Consider the following 24,578-nt stretch of genomic DNA (forward strand, 5'->3'; position numbering starts at 1 on the left):
TTTTTATGACTGTTGTGTCTGGCAGATAACCGCTGTCGTTGATGAAGCTGACAAATTCCATTCGCCAGGTAAAAGTGATCGTTTGAATTAAAACTGCAGTCATTGTAATGCTTTAATCAAGGTGTTTGTAGGCCTATATCGCAATTGCGTGAGGCTGTTGTATGTGTTTAATATAATCTACCTCGCTGCTCCGTAACCTTCTTTGCACATGATTTTTTTCCTTCCTAATCATGTGTTGTTTTACTTTGTATGCAATTTGCTTCCAATACAAAATAACACAATAATGTACTAAAGTTGTGTTTTCAATGTAGAGATCGTGTCAGCCTATAATGACCCATAGTTTAATAATGATTCTTTTCAAACCTACTGACATAAAAAGTTTGTTTGAAAGTAGTACATAATGATTTACGCGCAGATGTAAATGTTTAAAGTAATTCTCATTTTATTACAATTGAAAATGATACTGCACTTTTGCTATATTCAAACCTCTCTTCGAAATGAAAACACACACACACACACACACACACACACACACATCAATGGAATTGGAATGGAACGGAATGATACACTGAAACACAATGGAATCACATGTGAATGAAATATAACTTTTATAAGAATGTATACTACAATGCAGGTACACAAGTCCCAACAAGTCTCAATCATATGCATATTATCACTTTGGTGAAGAACATTGTTTCGTTTCCACTTTCAACCATGCCCAGTGCAAATAGAGCGTTATCATTAGACGGCGATAATGATTACGTCATCATTGCTGATATCGGCGGCACCCTGCTGGAACAGAACTTCTGTCTGGAGACGTGGTTCAAGTTACCTTCCAGGAATAGTTCTTCGGTTGCGACACTGCCAATTTTCGCTACATCTGATGGCAATGTGGAACTTATTATCACCGATGGGTGAGTGGAATTATGCCCCGATTACCCCAATTACCCCGAGTCCCCCGAGATCCCATGTACCTGGAGAACCTCTTATATAATAGTACCAGACGTAAACAAGTTGAGGAACTGAACTGAGGTAATCCTGGAGGCTTGGGTGATTAAGGATCATTTGTCATAATTTTTTTGGTATTTTTTTCAATTTCAAATGAAATTTTATTCTAATAGCACAATTTTGCTGCAGAAGTTCAAGGGAAAATACAATAACACTACACAATATATTCATGTCAATGTGAAACTAATGTTCAAAATGAGCGTGTTATTGGAATAGAGAATCCCACGTAAAAAAAAAGAAGTTCTAAAAATATACACAAAAAACGAACACAATTTTTATTGTTCCGTTTTGTTTTTCTTTCACAGAATAATGACTGGACGATACGGGAGTATGCAAGTGTCATCGAAGAACATCCAGTCACTATGGAACCATGTTATCTTCATGGTTACGATAAGTATGATTAGCTTCCGACGAATCACTTCAGGTTGTAATCAACGTCCGTTAGAGTTCGTGTGTCTTTTGCAACCCTGAATATTAGAATCCTTTCTTGGGCTGGAATTTTGTAAAGGTAGGCGATTCAAACCTTCCCTCAGGATAACAAAACTGGAAACGTGTTTCCAACGGAAAGGACGTGTAGTACTCCTATTCCTCATTTTTTTTTCTTCTGACTCCGACAAAAACAAACAAACAAGTAAACAAGCAAACAAACAAACAAACAAACAAAACACGACACCGTTATTTTAGTTACAATGGGAGGGTGTTCTTCAGTGACATGGGGTTAGATTATCATTATCTGTTTGTTCATTATTTTGTTTGTTTGTTTGTTTGTTTATTCTGTTATGAATAAGCGTAAGATTTCAAAATCAATTGTAGGAAGACATTATTCTAAAACCATTTAAAATCTTGTGGCGTTTGCAAAAGGGATATATCACCGAACCAATGCTTTGATCTCGGAAGGTTGTAGCTTTGGAGAAATATTTTTTACAAATTTGTTGTACTCTCTCTCTTTTAATGTAGGCCTTGAGGATCGTTTTGTTTGTTTGTTTTTTCTACATTTGAATTACTCTAGAATGAACTTAATGCTTGCAAGATAATGCCCGTAAAACACGAAATGCAGAGAACAATTGGTATGCCTCAGTATTTACTAATACATTTCAAGAATAAGCTCTACCCATCTTGATGAATTCGGGTACTTTCACGACTGTACAATGACATAATGTGTGTTGGTCCAAGGTAGCCTATTATTCACATACAAATACGTAACATGAATACCAACCTCATTTCACACACACACACACACACACACACACATTCCCTCCCTCCCCCCCCCTCCGCCCCCCCCTCTCTCTCTCTCTCTCTCTCTCTCTCTAAAGTACTTTTAATGCATGGTGCATCGTTATTTGGTGTTAAAGAGGGCCATATAGATGTAGTAATGTAGAAAACCAAAAGTAAAGGCACATCCCACTGGAAAATGCAACAACTGATATTTTAAATGATCACTTGTCTATACAATTTCTGTATTACAGATAGAAAACTTTCCCTCTCCTTGAACAAAAACCTTACGGTGTCTACGGGATTGTTCAGCCAAATACAAATGGTACGTTCAAAATGCTATGACATTTTTTAAAACATTTTTTTCTTATTATCTCTCCGAAGAATGCAGCAGTTTTTCTTTTCTTGTGTACATTTAAATTATTACGTTTTATATAACTTTGTTCCATTAATCTTTCCTAATCTGTTTTCCTTTATGCTTTCATAGCCATTGATAATTCTGTTACCTTCACACATCAAACTGATTATTTTGTAATCGTTGCGGGTTAATTCTTCAGGGAAATGAATATTACTCGTTAACGTTAGACAACATAAGTGATCCTGCTTACTCCACTTCCGAATACAGTGTACTTATTTTGTCTTGATCTGTCAGTTACGGAACATTCTATCTTGAATGTCGTTATTTACTTTGCTCATTTACTCATTTACTCATAATTATCCTCTATCTCTCTCTTTCTCCCGCTTGTATTCTTGAGCTTGAAATTGTTTCATTTTTTTTCTCTTGTTACAAAGACAATGTTGATTGGCCCGCGGCGTAAAGTACAGCCAAATATGACTGCCTTTTATAGGATATACTATCATAATTCGCATGGAAACATACATGCAAATAAACATACTGCAAGGGGGCACTAACCGTTGCCTGCATTTCGTTATTTAACCTTTAATCTATTTGTTTCAGTTATTGTTTTTTCTCAATTATTATTTTTTGTTGATTGTTATTACAATTGTCAATCCCAGAATTCAACAGTAGATTTGTTCATCGGGAAAGACGTGAATGAGAATTATCTGGAAGGAGTCATTGATGAGGTATGGAAGAAAACCAACAAACCAAGAAACAAATACAAAATTTTACACTGATGCATTGATACAGGTCCCCCTGCCAATTCTATTTTGTTTTATGCGAAATCAAATTCATGTGTTTCAAGTGGTTTCACTTTTGTCAATCTATTTCATGTTAAGTGCTTTCAAATTCTTTTTTAGCACCCATATTGCTGGTTGCAGGGATGAGATATGGATGTTATGGTCACCTGTATTTCAAGTTAGCCTATAGAAACATTGCCGAATAATTTAGCCTTGCGGATGGTAACGCCATACTCTTGACTGACTCGAACTTGAAGGTGCTCATTAGTTACAGCCTAAAAGTCACTTCTTGGCAGTTGAAGCTCACATCTTTGAATAACCAGATGATAATGATCCCATGGCAACTATGTTGCAGAAAAATACAACGACAAGTACTATTATATTCCACATACTAAGAATGTTGCAATAGGATTGGTCAAGAGCCGATCACGAGATGAAGCGTAGTTTTGCCCATCGCATCACCTGAGAAGAAAAGTTCGTTACACTCTTTGTTGATAGTCCCTTTTGTTTCACTGATCTCCACACAGTCCACACAGTCCTAACGCAAGATGAGTACGCGCGAAATAAAAGTGCGTTGCACTGTGGACTATCATGTGACCTAGGTCACTTGATAGTACACAGTGCAACGCACTTTCACTTCGGTGACGCGCGGTGCGCGCAGCAAATTCATTGTTTTGTCATCTACGCGCACACGTAGCCTAAGCCCTAAGGATACCTAAAGACAGCTAAAACGGTTTCAGATGTGGAATAAAATGGGAATTTCTAGGACCCTAGATGTGGAACATAAAGCAAATAATCAACTTTTAGTTTCAGGCAATGAGACAAACTATCACTTCCTCGGCGATCTGAATGTGTACGCTATCTTTCCTCAGCTGCGCTGCGGAAAGATAGCTACATCCAGATCGCCTCGGAAGTGATAGTTTGTCCCATCACCTTCACCAACGTTGATTATTTGCTTACTAACGCTCTCCCTGTGTTTTCTAAATGAACTACTCTTATTTCAGCAATTTAGCTCTGTTGTGTAGCATCGTCGACACAGTCTTCTTTTGTGTTCATTCTGTGTTCTTTTCGTTTGCTTTTTTTTTTCGTGTAAATTTAAAGAGAGATAGGGATGTAATATTGGAGAGGAATGTGGCATCCAATGCTTGCATATCTACTCTCTAAAAAAATCGAGTGAAAATATTCACTCTTGAAGGAGTGAATACAAAAAAGAGTGAATTTAGAGTGAAATTGGAGTGAATTTTGAGTGAAAATTTTCATTTTCACTCGTTTTAGAGTGACGTCAGGGATCACTCCAAAATCTTCGAGTGATCCTTGAGGTCACTCCAAAATGAGTGAAAATGAACATTTTCACTCAAAATTCACTCCAATTTCACTCTAAATTCACTCTTTTTTTTTGTATTCACTCCTTTAAGAGTGTATATTTTCACTCGATTTTTTTTAAGAGATTAGCTCCACTTATTGGTTTTGTTTTGTTTGTTTTTTTTTTTTTTTATTTTGACTGAATCAATTCTTTGAACGTCCTTCTTGTTGTATTAGTGTTCGTTTGTTTCTGCTTATTGCTCGTACATGTTGCCTCATCATCAGACCAGAGTTTGGCAGCTATCCTTCAAGGACTCCCGCGAGCTACAATACGCAGCCTGGAGGTTGGGCAATAGAAAAGAAGATAAAGGAGATGGGGTGGCATTGTACTACAACATGGACACTGATGCAGATGGTAAATCTAATCTATGTAGAAACAGTACAATGAAGGCAACGGAAATAAACTTCGTAATCACCCACCCACAATAACACTACACACACACACACACACACACACACACACACGAACAATTATACATATGTGACCTTGCACCTTAAAACATGATGATATTCTGAAACAGCAGACTTTAAGCTTTAAAATGATGTATAACTCAAATCAAATGGACTCTCCTAACTTATCTAAATATTGGAAAGAAAGCACAAACTCAGGAAAAGTGTGAACTGAGAAAAGAGGCTCTGAAGTACAGTGTCTATTGAAGCGCTTAATCTTTACCAAACCGTGCTGGCTGTGTGATGAATTGGACAAAAAGCAGGAAGTAAACCACCAGAGTAACAACAATGAAGAGATTATTAGATTAAAATGAAATTAAGCATGCCTCATTAACACATTCTGTCCATGATTAATGCCAACTTTCAAAGCAGTAGCACTATCCTTTAAAAAATTATTAGAGTTGAAAGTGAAGAGTGTGGACAAGGTTTTTCAGAAATGAAAAAGGGATTCTAAAGACACACCTAATCATACTATTCTGCCAAAAATGTTAGAGATAAATTGCTAAAAAAGAACACTTTCCTGCCCGTTTTATAATACCAAATTTAAGCATAATGTAAAAGAAGACCCGCTCTTTTAGAAAATATGAAAAAGTCAAGTTCGGCTAGGTTGATCCATTTCACTTATTTTCAGTCCTCACACAAAATCAGTGTGTGCGACTTTATGTTCGTTTTGAGGTGCACGGTCACATATACATGTATATCTATTCATAATAATATTTACATTTATATCTATATTACCGCGTCTGCTAAATAATTTGCTTTTTTTGTTTTTTTTTTTGTTTTTTTTTTTACTGCGCATGTAAATTGCTGTCAGTGCTGGTTGGTGCGATCGAACAATACAGACCCAACAGCATATGAAATGACACGAATCTTTAACCTAAAGAATCCATATAAAAAGGGAAAACGGCAGATACTGCTAGCCAGTAAAGACTGCACGTTTCATATCATGTTATTTATCATTTTGTCATCATCATCATAATAGTTATTATTATCATAAGTAGTACTAGAAATAGTAGTATTAGTAGTAGTAGTAGTAGTATTTATTTCTTCTCCTTTCCTTGTTCCCAAGTTGCCGATACACGGAAGTATGAATGGAAATGTCCTTGATTATTAAACCTTACATTCTTTTTAAGCCAGATAATGACCTAAGAATACTGCTTGTGTTCTTATTATGTGGTGAAAAAAGATAACAAAAGCATTATCTGGAGAGACGAATGTTAGGACTAAAGTATTTTATGGTTCTCATCACATACTTGAAACAACACTTTACAATACTGGAATTGAATTGTGATGAAAATACGGTCTACTCGACTATGTTATGTACAATTTATGTCAATTAATTTCCTTTAACTTTTTTTTTTTGGTCCGATAGATTCCAAATTACTTATAGACCAGACTGGGTACGGATATGATGGCTACATCATTGGGAATGTTTCTTTTGTCCAAAGCGATGTAGCATCCGCGCGGCATGCCATGGAATTCGAAGGCAAGAAGCGGAGGTGGTGAAGAGAATGGTCATCTGGAATCTGACCTCTCAAGTCTGCGTCTTACTTTTTGGGAAGTGCCATTACAAAACGGCCGGGAAGAACCTCAGAAGAATGCACGTTGAAAATGTGATAAAATGATGCATAATCGTAACTTCGGCGGCATGTCTACATTAACAGGATAAAGTGGCGCGTTATTTGTACAAGTAAAACACGTAAGGGGATAAACTTCTCCTCCTAACGGGATTCACTCCTCCAGTGGAGAATATTGTAAAAAAAAACGACTATGTACACGGTGTGTGAAGTCATCACTCTAACATTTTAACATAATCATTAATATTCGATAAATGCAATATGTTTCTGTCAGCATAAATATGACTATGAAATCTTGTTACCTCTTTTTCCATGTGTCACTGCGAATCAATGAGATAATTGAATGATATTTGTACAACGTATAAAAAGTATTGGATTTCGGTTTCTAACATGCTTTGGCTAGATAACGAGAAACATTTTAATTTGAAATATGAAAGATCATGTAATTCGAAAAGGAATTCACCGTTTCTTTGATGAAAATTGGTTCGGAAATGGCTGTGATATCCGAAACAGAATGAACCCACCCTTTTTTACCGTCTTTTTGTTTAAACTTGTTTTTGGATTTTCACCAAATAAACTTTGAATTCCTTTTAGAGTAACATCCTCTGTACTATGTTATGAGTGATTTCTTGATACCTAACAAAGTTAAAAGCCCAATCCTCATCTCAACCAATACTATATCATCCCTTTAAATATGTTGTCCTTGGCGGGGGTATAATAAGTTTTGTGGAACAGCAGAGAATGGAAATCATACTATCATTGAAATCACTTTAAAGTTTCGATGGGGGATCGCAAGACGTAATGTCATTGAGAAACATAGCAGGAAGCATGGAGCTATATGGGTTTTTCATCACTGGAGTATACATTTATTTATATTTATATCAGCCGATTGAGCATGTGCATAGAGGTGTAATGGCCTGCTGGGCGGAGGTCTCCGAGTATTAACCCGTTGAGGACGGACTGATTTTGCTACAACACGCATTTTCCATAGACCCCTGCCCGAGTATACTCGGGACTCGTCCTCAACGGGTTAATGAACCAAGAATGGCTGGTCTTTTAACCTGTAACCCTGCATACTGTATATGGGTCCTCAACTGCTGAAGTCTGTTAGCCTGCGTTATTTTCGTCTGGTGATATGTAATCTACATGCAAAATTATTTGGATTCTTTTTTTGTTTGTTTGGTCGATTTCCGAATAAATGCCACTGTGGTTGCATTTTGCGTATGCGACACAGAGGGTAGAGGCCATCAAGCTATCCGGAGTGATTCCCCTCCCCCCACAGAGACCGTCATTCCTGTCTGAATGTCTGTTTAAAGCTGTTTAACCCATTGGGAAGGTCTGAGTTTGCTGCAACACCATTTCCCACAGACACTTGCTCGAGTATACTCTGCACTCGTCCTCTCAGGGTTAAAGCTCACCTGCTTAAGTTTCCGTATTATGCTACCGTCATAAGCCAAGAAGTGAGAGCCGAGTGTTTATATTGTAAATCTCCGTCTCCTAATTATCTTTAAAGACAGGTGAAGATGACAGGCAGTACAGATGCCTACGTGAGAAATAGAAAGTTATCATCACAGCCTATTACAGTATACAGACTAAGAACAAAACCAACAATACCCGGGTAAGCGCAATAGAAGTTCTCCATTCCTCTGACTTTTTGTGGAGTCGATGCGTCATAGAGGGGATGATCATGTGACACGTATTTAGGAGTGAGTTTGACGTATTCGCCATTCGCTCCAGCGGTGATGTTTTCTAACTGTTGGTTGATGTTTGGACACATGTGTCCTTTTCCATGACCGATAACAGGTATCTACGGAATCGAAAAAGAAAATGAACAATCAAACCAATTGTAAGATAGATAAGAGTGTGTCAAGAGACACAACATCCCTACGAACTAAACAGAAAAGCATACAAGATTATTAATGTCAATAGAGGTTTTTCTTTTCCAAACCCAAAATAAGGCCACCTCCTAAAATGGGGATTCGAATTTGCTTGGAGATTACAGGACCCCGTGGAAGACGGATTAAACCTGTTGGCAACTCACAATCACTGGTTACGTCGCGAGTTGGTCGCAGTGACGACTCCATGACATCCTTAGCGCTGTAATGTAACCTGCTGGTCAGAATGAAAATGTAGCAATTAATGCCTTTCATCTCTCATTTTTATTCATCGATAATGGACGTAGGAAAGCATGTGCTTAGCAGAGATTGCAGCTAGAAACTGGTTATGTGACACAATACTCACTGTCGAAAATATTAACATGGGGATAATGTTTACAATAAAAATTGATATGAAAACAAACATACATGTACCATGAAACCAAAAACTATTAGCAGAAAAGTTGCTTTCGTATCTTACAAACAAAAAACTTGGAAATGTAGATTTTGTACAGTTCACCTTTAATAGAAGGCACCTAACTCTGTGATCCGCAACAATGGTGACGCAAGTAAGGTGTTAAAGCTGAGCCTCTTGGTTTTTAGTAAACACTTCATGGAATTAGCCATGTATTCTTGACATATCTGACCTGTAGACACCATGTTGATTTGTTATTTTGTGTTTGTTGAACTGTTATATTATGCCATTCTGTTGCAGGGCCCCCTAGGATAACAGTGCTTAAACCACTGATGGGGCTACCCTGGGTAAAGAAAACTGAATAAATAAATAAATAAATAAATAAGTAAATAGATGAATAAATAAATGTACACTTCAATTCCTCCAATACAGTATATCATAGTTCAGTCATGATAAATAATCGTCGTTTAGTCTGTTCTTCTGTATGGTTCAGTATCATCATAATTGTGTATCAATTCTTTTATTGTGGTACATGTAACATTATTTATCTTCGAATAAAGCCGATTTTACTTTTATTGTCTTTAGAAACGAACAAAAAAAGATTTGAAGTGGTTATTTCTTTGGTGACATGTTTTCCATAAACAGTGTGAATGAAATTCCAGTTTGAATTTTTTTAGATTTTTCTAGCGCTTTCTGCGAAGTTCATATGATGCGTTTTATTGCAAAATGTTAAGTCAGTCATCAGATAGAGCAAAATCAAGCCTTTCCAGTAATACCTCACTAGTGACATAACAAAGAATATTCTAGAAGTTATGATTAAAATATCCTGTCTTTCCTTATTATTTTCGTTGATTCTTAGCGCATTGTCACAAACATCTCAATTCAACAAGAATGGACTTAGCTCGTTTTGAGATAAAACTCTTCAAATTCTATTTCCAGGTAGTCTATATACGTTGGACCTACAGCAAATTACAGCGGGCCATAACAACGCACATTTTGTTGATTTCCCTTTATTTCGTAGTAAGAGTCGCTCACACATATTTCGGTAGTTAAGGAGTATCCAGTTGAAGCAAGAAACATTATCATTCAGACATGTCTCTAAAATGCGTGTATAACATAATCAAGGCTATAAACTAGCTGTGAGCCATTAAATGAGAAAATAACCAGAGTCTCGAGGTACTTAATGGCGCATGAGGTTGTTATCACTGAGCTGAAGTCGGCTCTATAATTACTGCCGATACATGGCGTTAACATAAAGAAAAACAATAAATAACATAATCACTCAGGCGCTGCTGCATTTTTTTTTCTTTTCCCCTCTTTACACAGGTATCAAATAGATGCACCGGCAAGTGCATAATATCTGTTCAAATTGAATGTAAAATCGACTTAAACACTCAACATAACGCTTGTGTTCCTCATTCACAGACACACTTTCTTTACAGAGTTACGCCCATAATATTGGCGTAACTCTGATATTATGATAATACGATCATACATAAACTAATCATTAACGGTATACTTACAAATACACTAATCAAAACCGGCAATTTCATCTTATAAAGTTATGAAAACAAACTATGTCGGCCAAAGTAATACCCAGACACAGGTTTGATGCAAATGCACGTATTGTAGGTACAAAATATGTGAACTTGCAATTATAATGTATCTGTTTCATGACAAGTACAATGCTGGACATTTAATCTTTGTGTACCGTACCTTATACTACTGGAAACAGATTGCGAAAATCTTACGAACACCTGTATTACACAATTACACAATTAAACCTCAATGAAATTATAATAACACAGCCTGTCTCATTACTCCCTTTCTTCTGACTCATTACCCCCTTTCTTATACAATGAAGATGCAGAGTAGAAGAGCCAGTAAACAAAAGCTGGGCAGCTAATAAACACTGAACAGAAAATGCTGTTTGGCTAAAGGATAGAGCATGCCTGACCAAAATACTTACACAAGTTATATTCACTGTTCTGAACAGTAAAACCAAACCTAGCAAAATAACAACCTATAGGCTGGTAAACTTGATGCTGCATTGGATATTCCAATACGTAATACCATGACAACATTAACATCTCCGTAATACTTAACTACATAAATATGTCAGCACGGAGTGTGTGAATATTAATATTTTATCCATGATTATAACATTGGGTGGGGCATTTACGTAGGAATACAAGTATATCACATCCAGTGCGATACATTCACCAATGAGATTCAACAAAAAGGGAGGCACAATCACAACAACAGGCCTAAGAAATCAACAATCATTACAGCTGTAGCAGATTGTTACAATGCTGGTTACAATTAAATGGCTGACAAAACCTTTATTAACAAAAGGTTCAATGTATACCTGTTTTACACGTCTGACAATAACTCAAAGCCGAGAACATGGAACGTAATCATATGGGACATAATACATGTACTGTACGTGTATGTCTAAATCCAAACAAACGTGCATAATATTTATACATCAACATGTATGACATGTGTGTCCCTGTGAGTTGGGTGTGTGTTTGTGTGTGGGTGGGGGGGGGGGGGTATGTGTGTGAATGTGTTTGTATTTATGTACTATGAAAGAGTGTGTGTAAACGCCTAGAGTCATCATGGTTGGCATGAGCAAATACACACAATAATGCATGAAAACTTTATCTTCAAACCTATACAAAATGATGCATAAATCCGGATCAGCTGACAACCTTGGATGTTTCTACATTTACTACAATATCAGAGCGAGATGTGAAGAGAATCATACGTGCATGTTATGACCATCAAAACACCCTTCACAATTCAGATTGTATTGGTATGTTAAATGGGGAAAAACACGTAATTTTCGCTACATAAATCCATATTAAGACATTGAGGCAATGTTGAGGCAATGAAGACTAATCTGATTTTGTTTTTTTGTTTTGTTTTTACAGCATAGGTACAGGTTTATAATAGCCAATCAAATGAATGACAACAAATATGGTGCATGTTTGTAGAAGGAAAATGATATACCATTGATGTGATGAATACATACTCTGTATTGAAAGGTACAATAGCATGGACACATGTGAACTGATGAATTAAAAGTCAGAAGGAACTCGAACAAAGACACCGACCACCTGTAATCACCTGACATTGGCATTGCATAAAGGGATTTCTTGTTTCAGACACCAGTTACGAACTGGGGATATCAAACTTGAATCAACAAACCTACTGTAAATGTACTGAGATATGAACTACAAGCACATGGAAAGAAACTGAAGTTATGGCATTGTGACAGAGTTTGATAGATCATATTGCTCTTATCGTCATGACGTCACTGTCATTTATTGATGAAAAAAAAATGTGCTGTCAACATTTGTTACTGATACTAGAGACCGAGGGACTTAACATGGATCTACTTTATGAGTGACAGGTTCTTTCATTAATACATCTTTAGATTTATGCAATCTCAAATAATACATCTGGGCCCCGTTGCTATAAACTTTTTAAACGCAACTCCAAAAATCAAGACAAGTTTCTTCTAGCAACGGAACGCAAGAATCAAACGCAATTTGCGGGCTATACTTGCGATGGATGTGAAATGGCATTTAAACTCAATTTTGTGTGTCTAGCAACGGTGCCCAGATCTAAAGACATTAGGTCAGCAATGAGGTGTTCATCTTTTTTAACTACTTTAGAAAATGAGCAAATTTTGATGGAGAGACCAATTACAATGCATAGAAAACTTTGCCTTTCCACTCCGATTTGTAACAGAAAAAATATGTTTATATATTTTTTTTTTTATATCCCAGACGGCCAAGCCATTTTTAGAGATTTGTGGCTCCTAAACTCCTCAAAGGAGAGCAAGCAGATGTGATATTACATTCAATTTTCTAAGCGCTTTCAGAAATAAAAAAGACAGATACATGACAGTGTTAGAACACACAAAAGAAGAAAATTACATATATATATATATATATATATATATATATATATATATATATATATCAACCTAAAACACATCATTAACCAATTCACAGAACAATTTTACAAACAAATGCGACTTCAATAAAGACATGAACTGATCTAATGAGGAATATTCTCTGATATTACTGGGGAGCCGATTCCAAAGTTGAGGTATTGAAAATTGAAAAGATCTTTGACCATCAGTTACTACATTGAACGGTTTTAACAATTGTTTGGTGCTTGAGCGAAGTTGTCTGGAAGGTTGTCTGCCCCATTAGCATGGATATATTTGGTAAAACAAGAAATACATGTATAAAAGAAGACACGTCATTTTGTATTCAGACGGCAAACGATTATCAATCTCAGGAGAGCGGGGGATTTTTTTTTCTTTCGAGACCTAATCCGAATATTGGGACCTTACCAGCTTTGGATAATCTTGCGAGTCCTTAGAAACATCGCGATTAGCATCGTGTCTCATGCAAGCCATAGATGATAAGAATTACGTTACCCAAGACCGCTGGATATCAAAGGAACTCAAGAGATCAAGGGATTGATTCCCTTTGTAACTTATTCGAAATAAGTCACAAAGAAATACTGTAAAAGACGTTTGGCCTTTCTGGCTTCGCTTCCAGCTTTCAAGTCCGTACAGCATTGCGACTATCACCAAGCCTCAGGTAGTGCGTAGATGACAAACATTAAGCTACCCAAGACGGCAGGACTTCTTAATGATGAAAGATAACTCATTTTCGTTATGATCGACGGAGTACTAATGCCTCCACTCGCGGATTTTGTGTTGCTCAAGGCAACACGGATTATAAGTCGGCATTAATTCCCAGCAAGACAGGAGGATTCATTTCTATTTTATGAAATATTTGTTCATTGTTTTGTAAGAGTGTTGTTTTTTTGTTCTATTTAACTGCAAGGCTTTCTTTTTTCTCGCTCTGCATTTCTCATATCTCTGCCTCTCTGGCCCTCAGCTGTATTATGAATGATAAAATGACAAAATTAATTATCACATATACGCTGACGACATTCAATTGTATTTGTCTTTCAAACCTAACCAGGCCGATGCCTTACATGCTTTGAGTCAGCTTGAGAATGCAATGAACGATGTTTATTCATGGCTGAACTCACTTTCTTTGAAATTGAATACGGATAAATCTGAGTTTTTAATGTTTGGTTCGAAGACACAATTAGGTAAATTTGACATTAATTTCATCTCTTTTTCCGGCATGTCAATTAGTGTGTCCCAAACCTGTCGCAACCTGGGTGTAATGCTAGATTGTAATATGACTATGTCTCATCAAGTTTCTAGCATTTGTAGATCTGTAAGATACCAACTTCGTAATATCGGCTTCATTAGAAAATATTTGAACCGCTCTTCTACCGAAAAATTAGTCCATGCCTTGATATCCTCTAGGCTCGATTTTGGAAACTCTGTCTTATTTAACTTACCACAAACTCAGCTCTCCATGCTACAGAGGCTTCAAAATGCGGCAGCACGCATCATCACACTATCCAAGAAGCACACTCACATCACCCCTATTTTGAGATCACTTCATTGGTTACCAGTCAAAGATCGCATTATTTTTAAGATTTTACTTTTGACTTTTCATTCCAGTCAGGGCGCTGCTCCTCAGTATAACATTGACTTACTCCATAATTACATCCCTGCTAGATCTTTACGCTCATCCAACTCCGGTTCTCTGATAATTCCAAGATTCACTACAATATGGGGCACACGTGCCTTTGGTCATGCTGCTCCCACCTTATGGAATAACCTACCTTCAGCCGTTAAAAATTGTTCTTCATCAGACTCCTTTAAAAGCAGTCTAAAAACTCACTTGTTTAAAGCCTCAATTTGATTACTCATTACATGTACTTGATATTTGTATGTCTTTTACTTCGTCACTTTCTCTTCCTTCCGCGCCTAGAGCACTCTGCAGAGTGGATTTGGCGCTATATAAATCATATCAATTATTAATTATTATTATTATAACAATAGACATACATACATTACTTGAGTACCTGGATTGTGGCCCTTGTCCAAAATGATATGGCTTTCATTGATTGATAACAGAAATATAGACAAACATCATTTTGAGAATCTTTTTTTTTTACATTTCAATTTGTAGGAAAATATTTCCAGTACTTAAAAATTGGATACATGAGAATTATAGATGTTTTCTTTTTTTATCTTCTCAAAATCCTCTCAAAATGGACTTGAGTCTTTTTTCGTTATATTTTCATTTGTATTTGCATTATATATAATTCAAGACAATGCTAAAGCCAGACACTAGAAATTACTGTCAAGTATTCAAATGAATCATGCCCTATTTCTATCCATATATTTCGCAGGATTGTCCTTCAAAGACATTGAGATATGATAACCAATGGCACTTCACTTCATGTTTATGAATTGTCAATGAGCATTTTTCCTAATCTTTATTCATTATCATTTGTTAAAACCGGGCATTGTATTTCTGGGCGTGTCCATGGAGAGACTTCAGTATCGGAGATTGATTTCCGAGCAGTTATCAGATTCAGTTGGCCATAGCAGACAACGACTTGTAAAGGTTTACATCTCGCTCTTATGTTCCTCGTGAAGATAATTCTTGAAACCCTCTCCGGGCGTCTTCTGGTAAGTTAAACTTTTTATAAGTATTCTGAATTCAGCCAATATTTTCTTTGGGTTCTCAACCCGATAAGAATATGCATTTATTCTCTTCATAGCAAAACAAATAGCACATTACCACCAAATTCTCTTGACTATTTTCTTTTCTTGTACGTTTACGAGTATGAAAGAGATATTAATGTCTACTATTGTTATTAAATGGATGGCATATTTTTGGTTGATATGGAGGTTCAGCCTTGAATAAATACATTTCTTGCGAGATTATAACTCTTTATGTGCCACGTTCGCACGTCCGACTCAGTCGACGGCGTGCCAACTTCGCATATTCTACTCAACAAACAAAGTCGCCAAAACTGATCGATAAATCACTAATCACTGCTCATCCCGCGGCACAATGAAAGCGTCTCTCGTGCTTTTTTTCCTCTCATATACGGCGTGCATTCTATGTGGCGATTGACTATCAAGCGGCGTTCCCAACTAGATTTGCTCGTACATCCTAAGTTTTTGTTACGGTTTTATGTGCAAAAGTCATGCCTTTACAGTAATGTAGCAACTGGTCATTCCAAAGAAAAATTGAAAATAGATTCGTCATACAATTTATATCGAAACAAAGCTTGGCATTCCTCTTCAACTTTGCCTGCTAGTATGCCCGTCTTAACAGAAATTTGTAGGAGTTATACAAATTGGAAAAACAGAATTCTTTCTCAGAGCATGACTGCCTTCCTGTCTCAGAATAACGTGGCACACAGGGGGGGGGGGGGGGGGGTTCCACCATGGCACATAAAGAGTTAAACGTCTCTCCACGATATACCAAAGAGTGAACGATTCTTAGAGGGAAAAAAAAGTTAATTTGATGAAAATCGGTTTTCAAATGGCTAAGACATCCAAAAACAAAGTAAAATTAAGCGATCTTAAGGAAAGGTTGGCCTCATATGTTATTTTGATACCTTTGTTTTGAATATCTCAGCCATTTCAAAACCAATATTCGCCAGAAAAAAAAAAACAACTCTTAGTTATGCTATTACTTATTTCATAAGAGGTTTCTCATTATCTTAAAAATTTATCATAAAAACAAACACACGCTAAAAACCTGAAACCCCATCTCGACCGACACACTGTATCGAGATCGATTGTTTTTTTTTTTTGTGAGGTCAAGTGTAGTATCATGAAATAACTCACTTAATGTTCTTTTTATTTTAAAAAAAAGTCCAGTTTACCTTTGCGAGCAGTGATTTAAAATAAATTCAAGATATCACAATTGATGTATATGTGTAGGTCTGTTGTATGACAGAACCCCCTACCATATAAAATTTTCACAATAAAGCCTAAAATGTAAGGAAATATCAGATTTTTTCTCGATAAACCATAACTGTAGACAGTTTATTCTGAAAACATTCTTATTATAACTATTGTTCACATTTTGTGTATTCAATTATACTTATTATCGATTATACGGATTCAAGTTTTACAGTCGTTTCTTTCCCTAATCCGCATTTTAGAACTATTCTAAATCACTAATGCTAGGTTTTTGTTTCACCTGCAAATGGTAGATTATGCTTTTAATAGTAAGGTGTCATTAGCATTTCTTATCAGGTATATTCTCTCTCCATAGACAAATAGCTTGAAAATACACATTGAATTCCAATCATTACTTCTCTGTTGGACTGACAGCGAGCAATTGAAATTGATATTCACTATGGTGCTATGTCTTATAGAGGTATTAGATTTGTGTATTAATCTTGTACTATCTGTTCGATATACGAAATTCGCGTTTGCGCTCCACATGAGTGTATAGTGTTGACATCTGCTGGTGTGTATTATGTGTGACCACTAATGAGCTCTATTTGGAAAAGTCAAGCTGTAGAGAAATGATACGTTTCTTAAACTCTTCAGATATTTCTCTCCTTTCCAGCCTAAGTTTTTACGAGATTTTCACCATGAAAAACACTGTAAATTAATCCGTTCCTTACGGGAACCTAATATATCAGGTTCCCGTGGAAGCAGCTGATATACGGGATCCTGGTATACCAGGTTCCCAAGATGAAGATAAGATTGCCTACTTTCGTGGCCTAAATTCATGTTTCTTTGTGTTGTAATGCCCAGAAAAATGGGTTTGATAAAAAGTGAAGAGTTCATTCTATCACCATAGATCTCTTTCTGTTGGAAAAATGTGTATGTCAAAGCATTATTACCCTTTTTTTCTGATTTAGTGTGCGCCTGCCTTGCTATAAAACTCATGTGAACATGTACATAGCAGTCGAAGCTGGTCTCGAGTAGATTTTTGTGTTCGCTGACCCCAGTCATCCCATTCAGGCGTCGGGTTTTGTGTAGAACAAAAGAGTCTGTGAGCCCATCAGCCCATGCTCTATTCATACCTTGCACGCGATCGATATTTTCATTGTTCGATGGCACATGTAGATGACCGTGGAAAGGGGATACATGTACCGCCTGACTGCTTTCGCTTAGGTGGATTGCCAACCTGTCCGTTCTCTGTCGACGGGGAAAAAGAATCTCGTTTGGGGGTATTTCAAAACACTAAAAAATTGCGGAAGGAACGGGTTATTATGGAACAGTATTAATGGAGATGAACATTTGGCTTTTAACTTTTTGTGAGATACCAAGAAAACACTTATGATAATACGGAGCATACCATTTTAAGAGGAATTCAATTTTATTTGATGAAAATCGGGTTTGGAATGACTGAAACATCCAAAAACAAAGTAAAACAGAGCGATCGTAATAAAGCGTGGGTCCCACACTTTATTAAAATCGCTCTTTTTAGGATATCTCAGCCATTTAAAAACCAATTTTCATCAAATAAACGTTGAATTCCTCAAAGAATTACATGCTCTTTCACATTTCATAAGAGGTTTCTCATTATCTCACAAAAAAATTTAGAAACATGAAATTAGGTCTCAACCAGAACTATACGATCCCTTTAACGTATTCTCATTTATACTCATCACTTTCACCCAACAGGCACAAAATATGTCTAAGAAAGAGAAAAAGATGAGAAGCTGGTCTCGAATGAACAGACTTTTCCTGATACCGTGTGTGCTTTCTTCACTCGTTTCATCGACTTTGGCGGGAAGGATATGTGAAATATGTGACTGTGTTCCTGCTGTCAGAAGTGTCTCCTGCACAAAGGTTTTTGATGTTCCTTCTTCAAGGTGTCTGAACAATAGTTTATCAAGTGTCTACAGCGACGTTCAGAAAATGCCATCAGAAAAATCTCTGGAGCTTCTCCAAGAAATACCAGAAACCAGATGGCTTACGCTCGACCAAAATTCATTGCGGGATGTTCCAAGGAATATATTCTTGCCTATGAGAGAGCTTAACAGTGTATCGCTGGCCAGAAATCTACTTACTACGATACCGACGTTTTACAACAATACTTCCCTCCAATCACTACATTTGAAAGACAATGCAATTAGTGAGATTACGACAGAACTCTGCAGTGATGTTCCTAACCTACTGAACCTTTACCTCTCCGTAAATCGCATCAAGCATGTAACGGCTAGCAATTTTCCTATCTTTCTTCGAACCCTTGATTTAAGTTTCAATTTGATTGAGAATATAAGCCAGCCGACTTTCAGTGATATGCTCCAACTCGAAACAATTAGGCTAAGGAAGAATCGACTAAAGTACATCCTTCCTGGAACCTTTAACCTTCCAAAATTGGGCAGAGTGAATTTGGGAGAAAATCAAATATCATGGATTGCTACCAATGCATTCCCTTCAAACTTAACATACCTGTATCTCCGCGAAAACAAATTAAGCGAGTTTTCACCGATTAGAGGACTCCCTAATTTGCGATCCCTCAATCTCGCAAATCAAAGAGGTTCTCTAGTCCACATTTCGACTGACTTTGGGCGTCTAGAAAGTATCTATGTTGACGCGGGCCCACAAAAGCATGCACCTTCTATCTCTCCTCCACAACATTCCAAGTCTAATATCTGTTTCGATTGCTGAAAGTCATCTTCAAACGATTTCCTTTAGTAACCATTCCTCCTTAGAGGTTTTCATGCTCTACTCATCTTCGGTAGAAGAGCTCCGGCACGTGTGTTTATTATCTAACTTGTCTGTTCTACAGGCTTTGAGCAATAAACTCCGCACCGTACCAGATATTGCCGGCTTGAAAATGCTACAAGTTGTTGATTTGACAAACAACAAAATTCAGTCGGTGCAAGCTTCGACTTTCCAAAATCTTCCCAGACTTGAACATCTTTTTCTCGGCGGGAATGAGATAACCTCAATAACTGGACAATTCCAAACTCCGCAGTTACAGGCATTCTCCGTCTATAAGAATAAAATTTCTTCCATAAGTTCGGATGCATTTTCTGTCGTTCGTCTTCAGGTTCTGGATATCGACAAGAATAGCATTTGTGACTCGTTAGCTCTACCAGATATGATGTTTGTTAAGCGTCTTTATATATGCGATAATAAAATTGGTGTCCTGGATCAGCATACGTTTGAAAGGATCTATAGCCTAGAAACACTGGTCATGACCGATAACATTGTCATCGCTATTATGGAGATGCCCGTCTCGCCACAACTCAAAACAGCAAACTTTAACAACAACCCAATTACCTACATTCACCCGTTAGCGTTTTCTATGACTCCCCGAATGACTCACATCCACCTGCAAAATACGGGGCTTACGGAGATGGAAAGTACCATTCCCTCATTGATATCTCTAGATTTACGCGGTAGCAGGTTGTCACAGCTACCTCCTAAACTTGCATTTAATTTTCCACAACTATCCGTCATAGATTTCTGCAAGAACCCTATGGAGCACCTGGACACACGGGTTTTAGAGCACCTTCCAATCTACTCTGCCTGCCTTGGTAGCGATGGAGCAGTGTTTACATTTCCCGGGTTAATTAGGAATATGGAGCATATAACGTTGCTTCGTCTTGAGCTCTCATCCAACGTAGAACTCACCTGCAATGATATTACCGGCCTCACAAGAATACACTTTGCCTTGACTGGGGGAAGGATTAAAAAAAGCAATGAAAGCCGTTGTGTGTCGTCAGTTCCAAATACTATTTCCCTGAAGAAAACTGTTATCGATAACTTGATTTTTATTAACCTATTGACATATGGGCGTGTCATTTTGCTAGAAGAAATAACACTCTTTTCACCGCTTAGATTTCAAGCTACGTTGCCAGCTTTATATGGAGCAACTTTGGCTGTGTTACAATATTCAGCCAGTGGACTGACTGACATTCCCAAAATATTTGCTCCGTTAGCTCTTTCTTTGAACCTATCCGGCAACCTGCTGAAACTTCTTGACATTGACATTTTCAGAAGTCTCTACCCACAAGTTCTGAGTATTGACTTATCCTACAATCAAATTACCTTTTTACCGAAATATACAAGGGAAGACTGTTTTCATCCATTAGAGAAATTGATCTTAAAAGCAAATAATCTTTGTCTGCTGGGGTTAAGGGATGATGAATCGTATCTCAGTATTTTTCCTCACCTCTCCTTACTTGATATTTCAAGTAACAATCTAACATATCTTACGCAAGGCCTTGTTCCTACGAGTTTGATGAATATGCCTTTGTTTTACCTTACAGTGGTGTCAGAGAATAATCCACTCGTTTGTGATTGTAGTCAACGTTGGCTAACAAACATCGAAGATATTTTGGTTTTCCAAAATGCTGTTTGTTCCACGCCATCTGTAAATGAGGGACGCTCTGTATTTGATCTGGTTGAAGAAAATTTTCCATGTCCACCGTTCATTGCGAGTGGACAGGTTTGCATTGCCAATAATTCGACAATATCAGTGACGTGCCCTATTATGTCATATCCTGAACGCAATATCACCTGGTCGATTACGAAATCAATTCCATCGGGTGATCATGTTGGTAATTTCAGCATGTATCGTCACACAACGGCTATAGATATAGATGTATCAATCGTTGACCAAGACATCAATTTATCTTGTAGCACTGCAGACATTAGCACACACTTGGTGGTTGATATTGCCATATCTACAGACTTACCTATAGCAGATATGGACATAGAAGGTTTGCAAAACATATCGTTGGTCTGTACGGTAAAGAGGCGGTTCGATGTTTCCAAAACACATACCAAGATTGCTGACGGTTCGGAGATTGACATCAAAAGCTGTGCAATGAACTCCGCATTTTACACTTTGCAGTTTCTTCTTGCCTCTCTTATTTGTTTTATATTTGGCGATATGCTACTGATTTGAGCCATGGTACCAAATATGCTATGAATCATTAGGATATTGTGGGACCTAACGGCTTCCTAACTTTCAGGCTGCCGAAGCATCAATTACACGTCAGTAAAATTCAGTAAAAGATAAATCTTCATTTGGAAATTGAACGTTGTTGTTGTGCTTGGTACTTTAAGCACGCACTCCGTAAAACGAAACAGCACGTTTTGTTTAGTATTCAAATTATGTGTATGGCCTCCTGTAGTGTAATCTCATGACATTGGCATGTGTAAAACGATTTCTTTTTTTTTCCAACACCAGTTACAAAATAGGGACAACAAACTAACATGCACAAAACTTATCGTAAACGCACCTAACTACGAAGTACATGTACCGACGAAGAAAAAAATAAATCAAATTGTGCCATGGCAACATAAATCAAATTGCCTTTATCAACATGACAGCAGTCTTATTTATCTATGAAAAAGTGTTGTGTACTTTTGTTTCTGATGTAAGAGACCGAGGTTATGGTAATTAATAACACATGTACTTTATGTCACAGATGTATGTGTAACCAAAATTGTTAAAATTGTAGAAACTAGCTATGTTTTATTATGTTGATTTAAAAAAAAATGCAAGTGATGCCATACGGAAAATGGATTAATCGAATCAAGTCGAATCAATCAAACCTAAAATGGATCTACTTTATGAGTGACGGACTCTTTAATCAATACAGGTTTGAATTCATGCAATCTGAAATTTATTGCATATATACTGAACCGATGACATTTTTCAATGACTAGTCATGTTCATTCTATCATTTCCTGTCACTGTTATAGAAAGTGAGCAGATTTTGAGATAGATGTTACTGTGGAAAAATATGATGTTCATATCCTGGTTTTGACATAAACCTGGCTTGATGAAATTACACCGATTTAGTATTTTCCTCTTTCTGGTTTTATTTCTTTTTCTCGATCACGTATGAATAAAATGGGTGGTGGAGTCGCAGCATATACATTGTATAAAACACAATTTTCAACCGAGATGTCTCTCCGTTTCAGTCCCTGTTGGTATACAAATTATTTGGATTTATATGCAACCTCCTCGACTCCCTCGGTCAATTTCAAGTATTATTTTGTGTACAGTATACTTTCCTCCCAAAAATCCAAACTCTGAATTATATTGATCATATCTTAACTAGTTTGGATTTTTTAGCTACAAAATATCCAAATACAAGTTTTGTTATAGCTGGAAATTTTAATGATTTGGGTGTCACCCAAATACTTTTGTTAGGGAAATTTAAGCAAGTTGTGAATAAACCTACAAGAGGTCGGAATATTTTAGATAAGATTATTACTAATTTTAGTCATGTTTATGACCCAATTGAGATTTTGTCGCCTCTTGGGATGAGTGATCACAATTGCATTCTGTGGTGTCCTTTACACCAACATTTTAAATCTGGATATCCAGGTAACAGGAAGAAAAAAAAAAGTTGTTAGACCTTTAACTGATAGTGATATCGTGAGTTTGGCAGCTGGATACCACAGCATACTTGGGAAGAAATGTATACTACCACTGATGTTTCTGAGATATGTAGTATGTTTTTGCAGGTTTTAAAGCACTGAATAGATCAGTTTTTGCCTGTTAAAGAAATAAGTATTCATGAGAGTGATAACCAATGGATAAATTGTGAAATTAACATATTGATGAAAAAAGACAAAAAGCGTTTGTTCATAAGAATAAAAAATAGCCAAGGATAAATTTTATAATGAAAACACACAAAGGCTGAAAATCAACAATCCTGCTGATTGGTACCGACACATTAAACTGATGACACATGTAGCTCAATGTCAAATGCAATTTGATGTACCTGATATTAGTGTAAAGGAACGTCACAACTCTGAGTATGTAGCGAATTATATTAACGACATGTTTTTATCTGTAACAACTGATCTTTCTACACTGGATAGATCACAGTTACCTGCATATCTGCCTTCACCTTATGAATGCCCAGTTATACAACCATGACGTTTTTAATAAGTTGCGTAAGTTGAGTTTGCGAAAGTCAACTGTATCCTATGATTAACCAGTGAGAATAATTCGTGAATTTGCATATGTGACCTGTGACCCTGCACCTCCAAACAAACAAAAAGTCGCCAAACATGATTTTTTAGTAAAGACCATATTCTGAAACAGCAGACTTTAAGCTTTAAAATGACGTATAACTCAAATCAAATGGACTCCCCTAACCTATCTAAATATTGGAAAGAAAGCACAAACTCAGGAAAAGTGTGAACTGAGAAAAGAGGCTCTGAAGTACAGTGTCTATTCAAGCGCTAAATCTTTACCAAACCGTGCTGGCTGTGCAATGAATGGGACAAAAAACAGGAAGTAAACCACCAGAGTACCAACAATGAAGGGATTATCAGATTAAACTATTACACTACAGATGAAATTAAGCATGCCTCATTAACACATTCTGTCCATAATTAGTGCCAACTTTCAAAGCAGTAGCACTATTCTTTCAAAAAGTTATTAGAGTTGAAAGTGAAGAGTGTGGACAAGGTTTTTCAGAAATGAAAAAGGGATTCTAAAGACACACCTAATCACACTATTCTACCACAAATGTTCGAGATAAACTTCTAAAAAACACACTTTCCTGCCCGTTTTATGATACCAAATTTAAGCACGATGTAAAAGAAGACCCGCTCTTTCAGAAAATATGAAAAAGTCAAGTTCGGCTAGGTTGACCCATTTCACTTATTTT

At 36.8% G+C, this 24,578-nt stretch overlaps 1 protein-coding gene across 1 annotated transcript in view; it reads left to right on the forward strand.

Annotated features, from left to right (window-relative positions):
- Positions 1-6,678, forward strand: part of LOC139730170 (uncharacterized) — an 84,789-nt gene extending 78,111 nt beyond the window's left edge. The window contains exons 39-43 of the mRNA XM_071641065.1: positions 723-914; positions 1,314-1,392; positions 3,238-3,306; positions 4,948-5,077; positions 6,545-6,678. Coding sequence (XP_071497166.1) covers positions 723-914; positions 1,314-1,392; positions 3,238-3,306; positions 4,948-5,077; positions 6,545-6,678 — 604 coding nt within the window. The remainder of the gene's footprint in view (positions 1-722; positions 915-1,313; positions 1,393-3,237; positions 3,307-4,947; positions 5,078-6,544) is intronic.
- The last annotated feature ends 17,900 nt before the right edge of the window (positions 6,679-24,578 follow it).

The sequence above is a fragment of the Diadema antillarum genome, unplaced genomic scaffold, assembly GCF_040938485.1.
Source record: "Diadema antillarum isolate AM-2024a unplaced genomic scaffold, OU_Dant_1.0 seq00000297_RagTag, whole genome shotgun sequence".
Lineage (NCBI taxonomy): Eukaryota > Metazoa > Echinodermata > Echinoidea > Diadematoida > Diadematidae > Diadema > Diadema antillarum.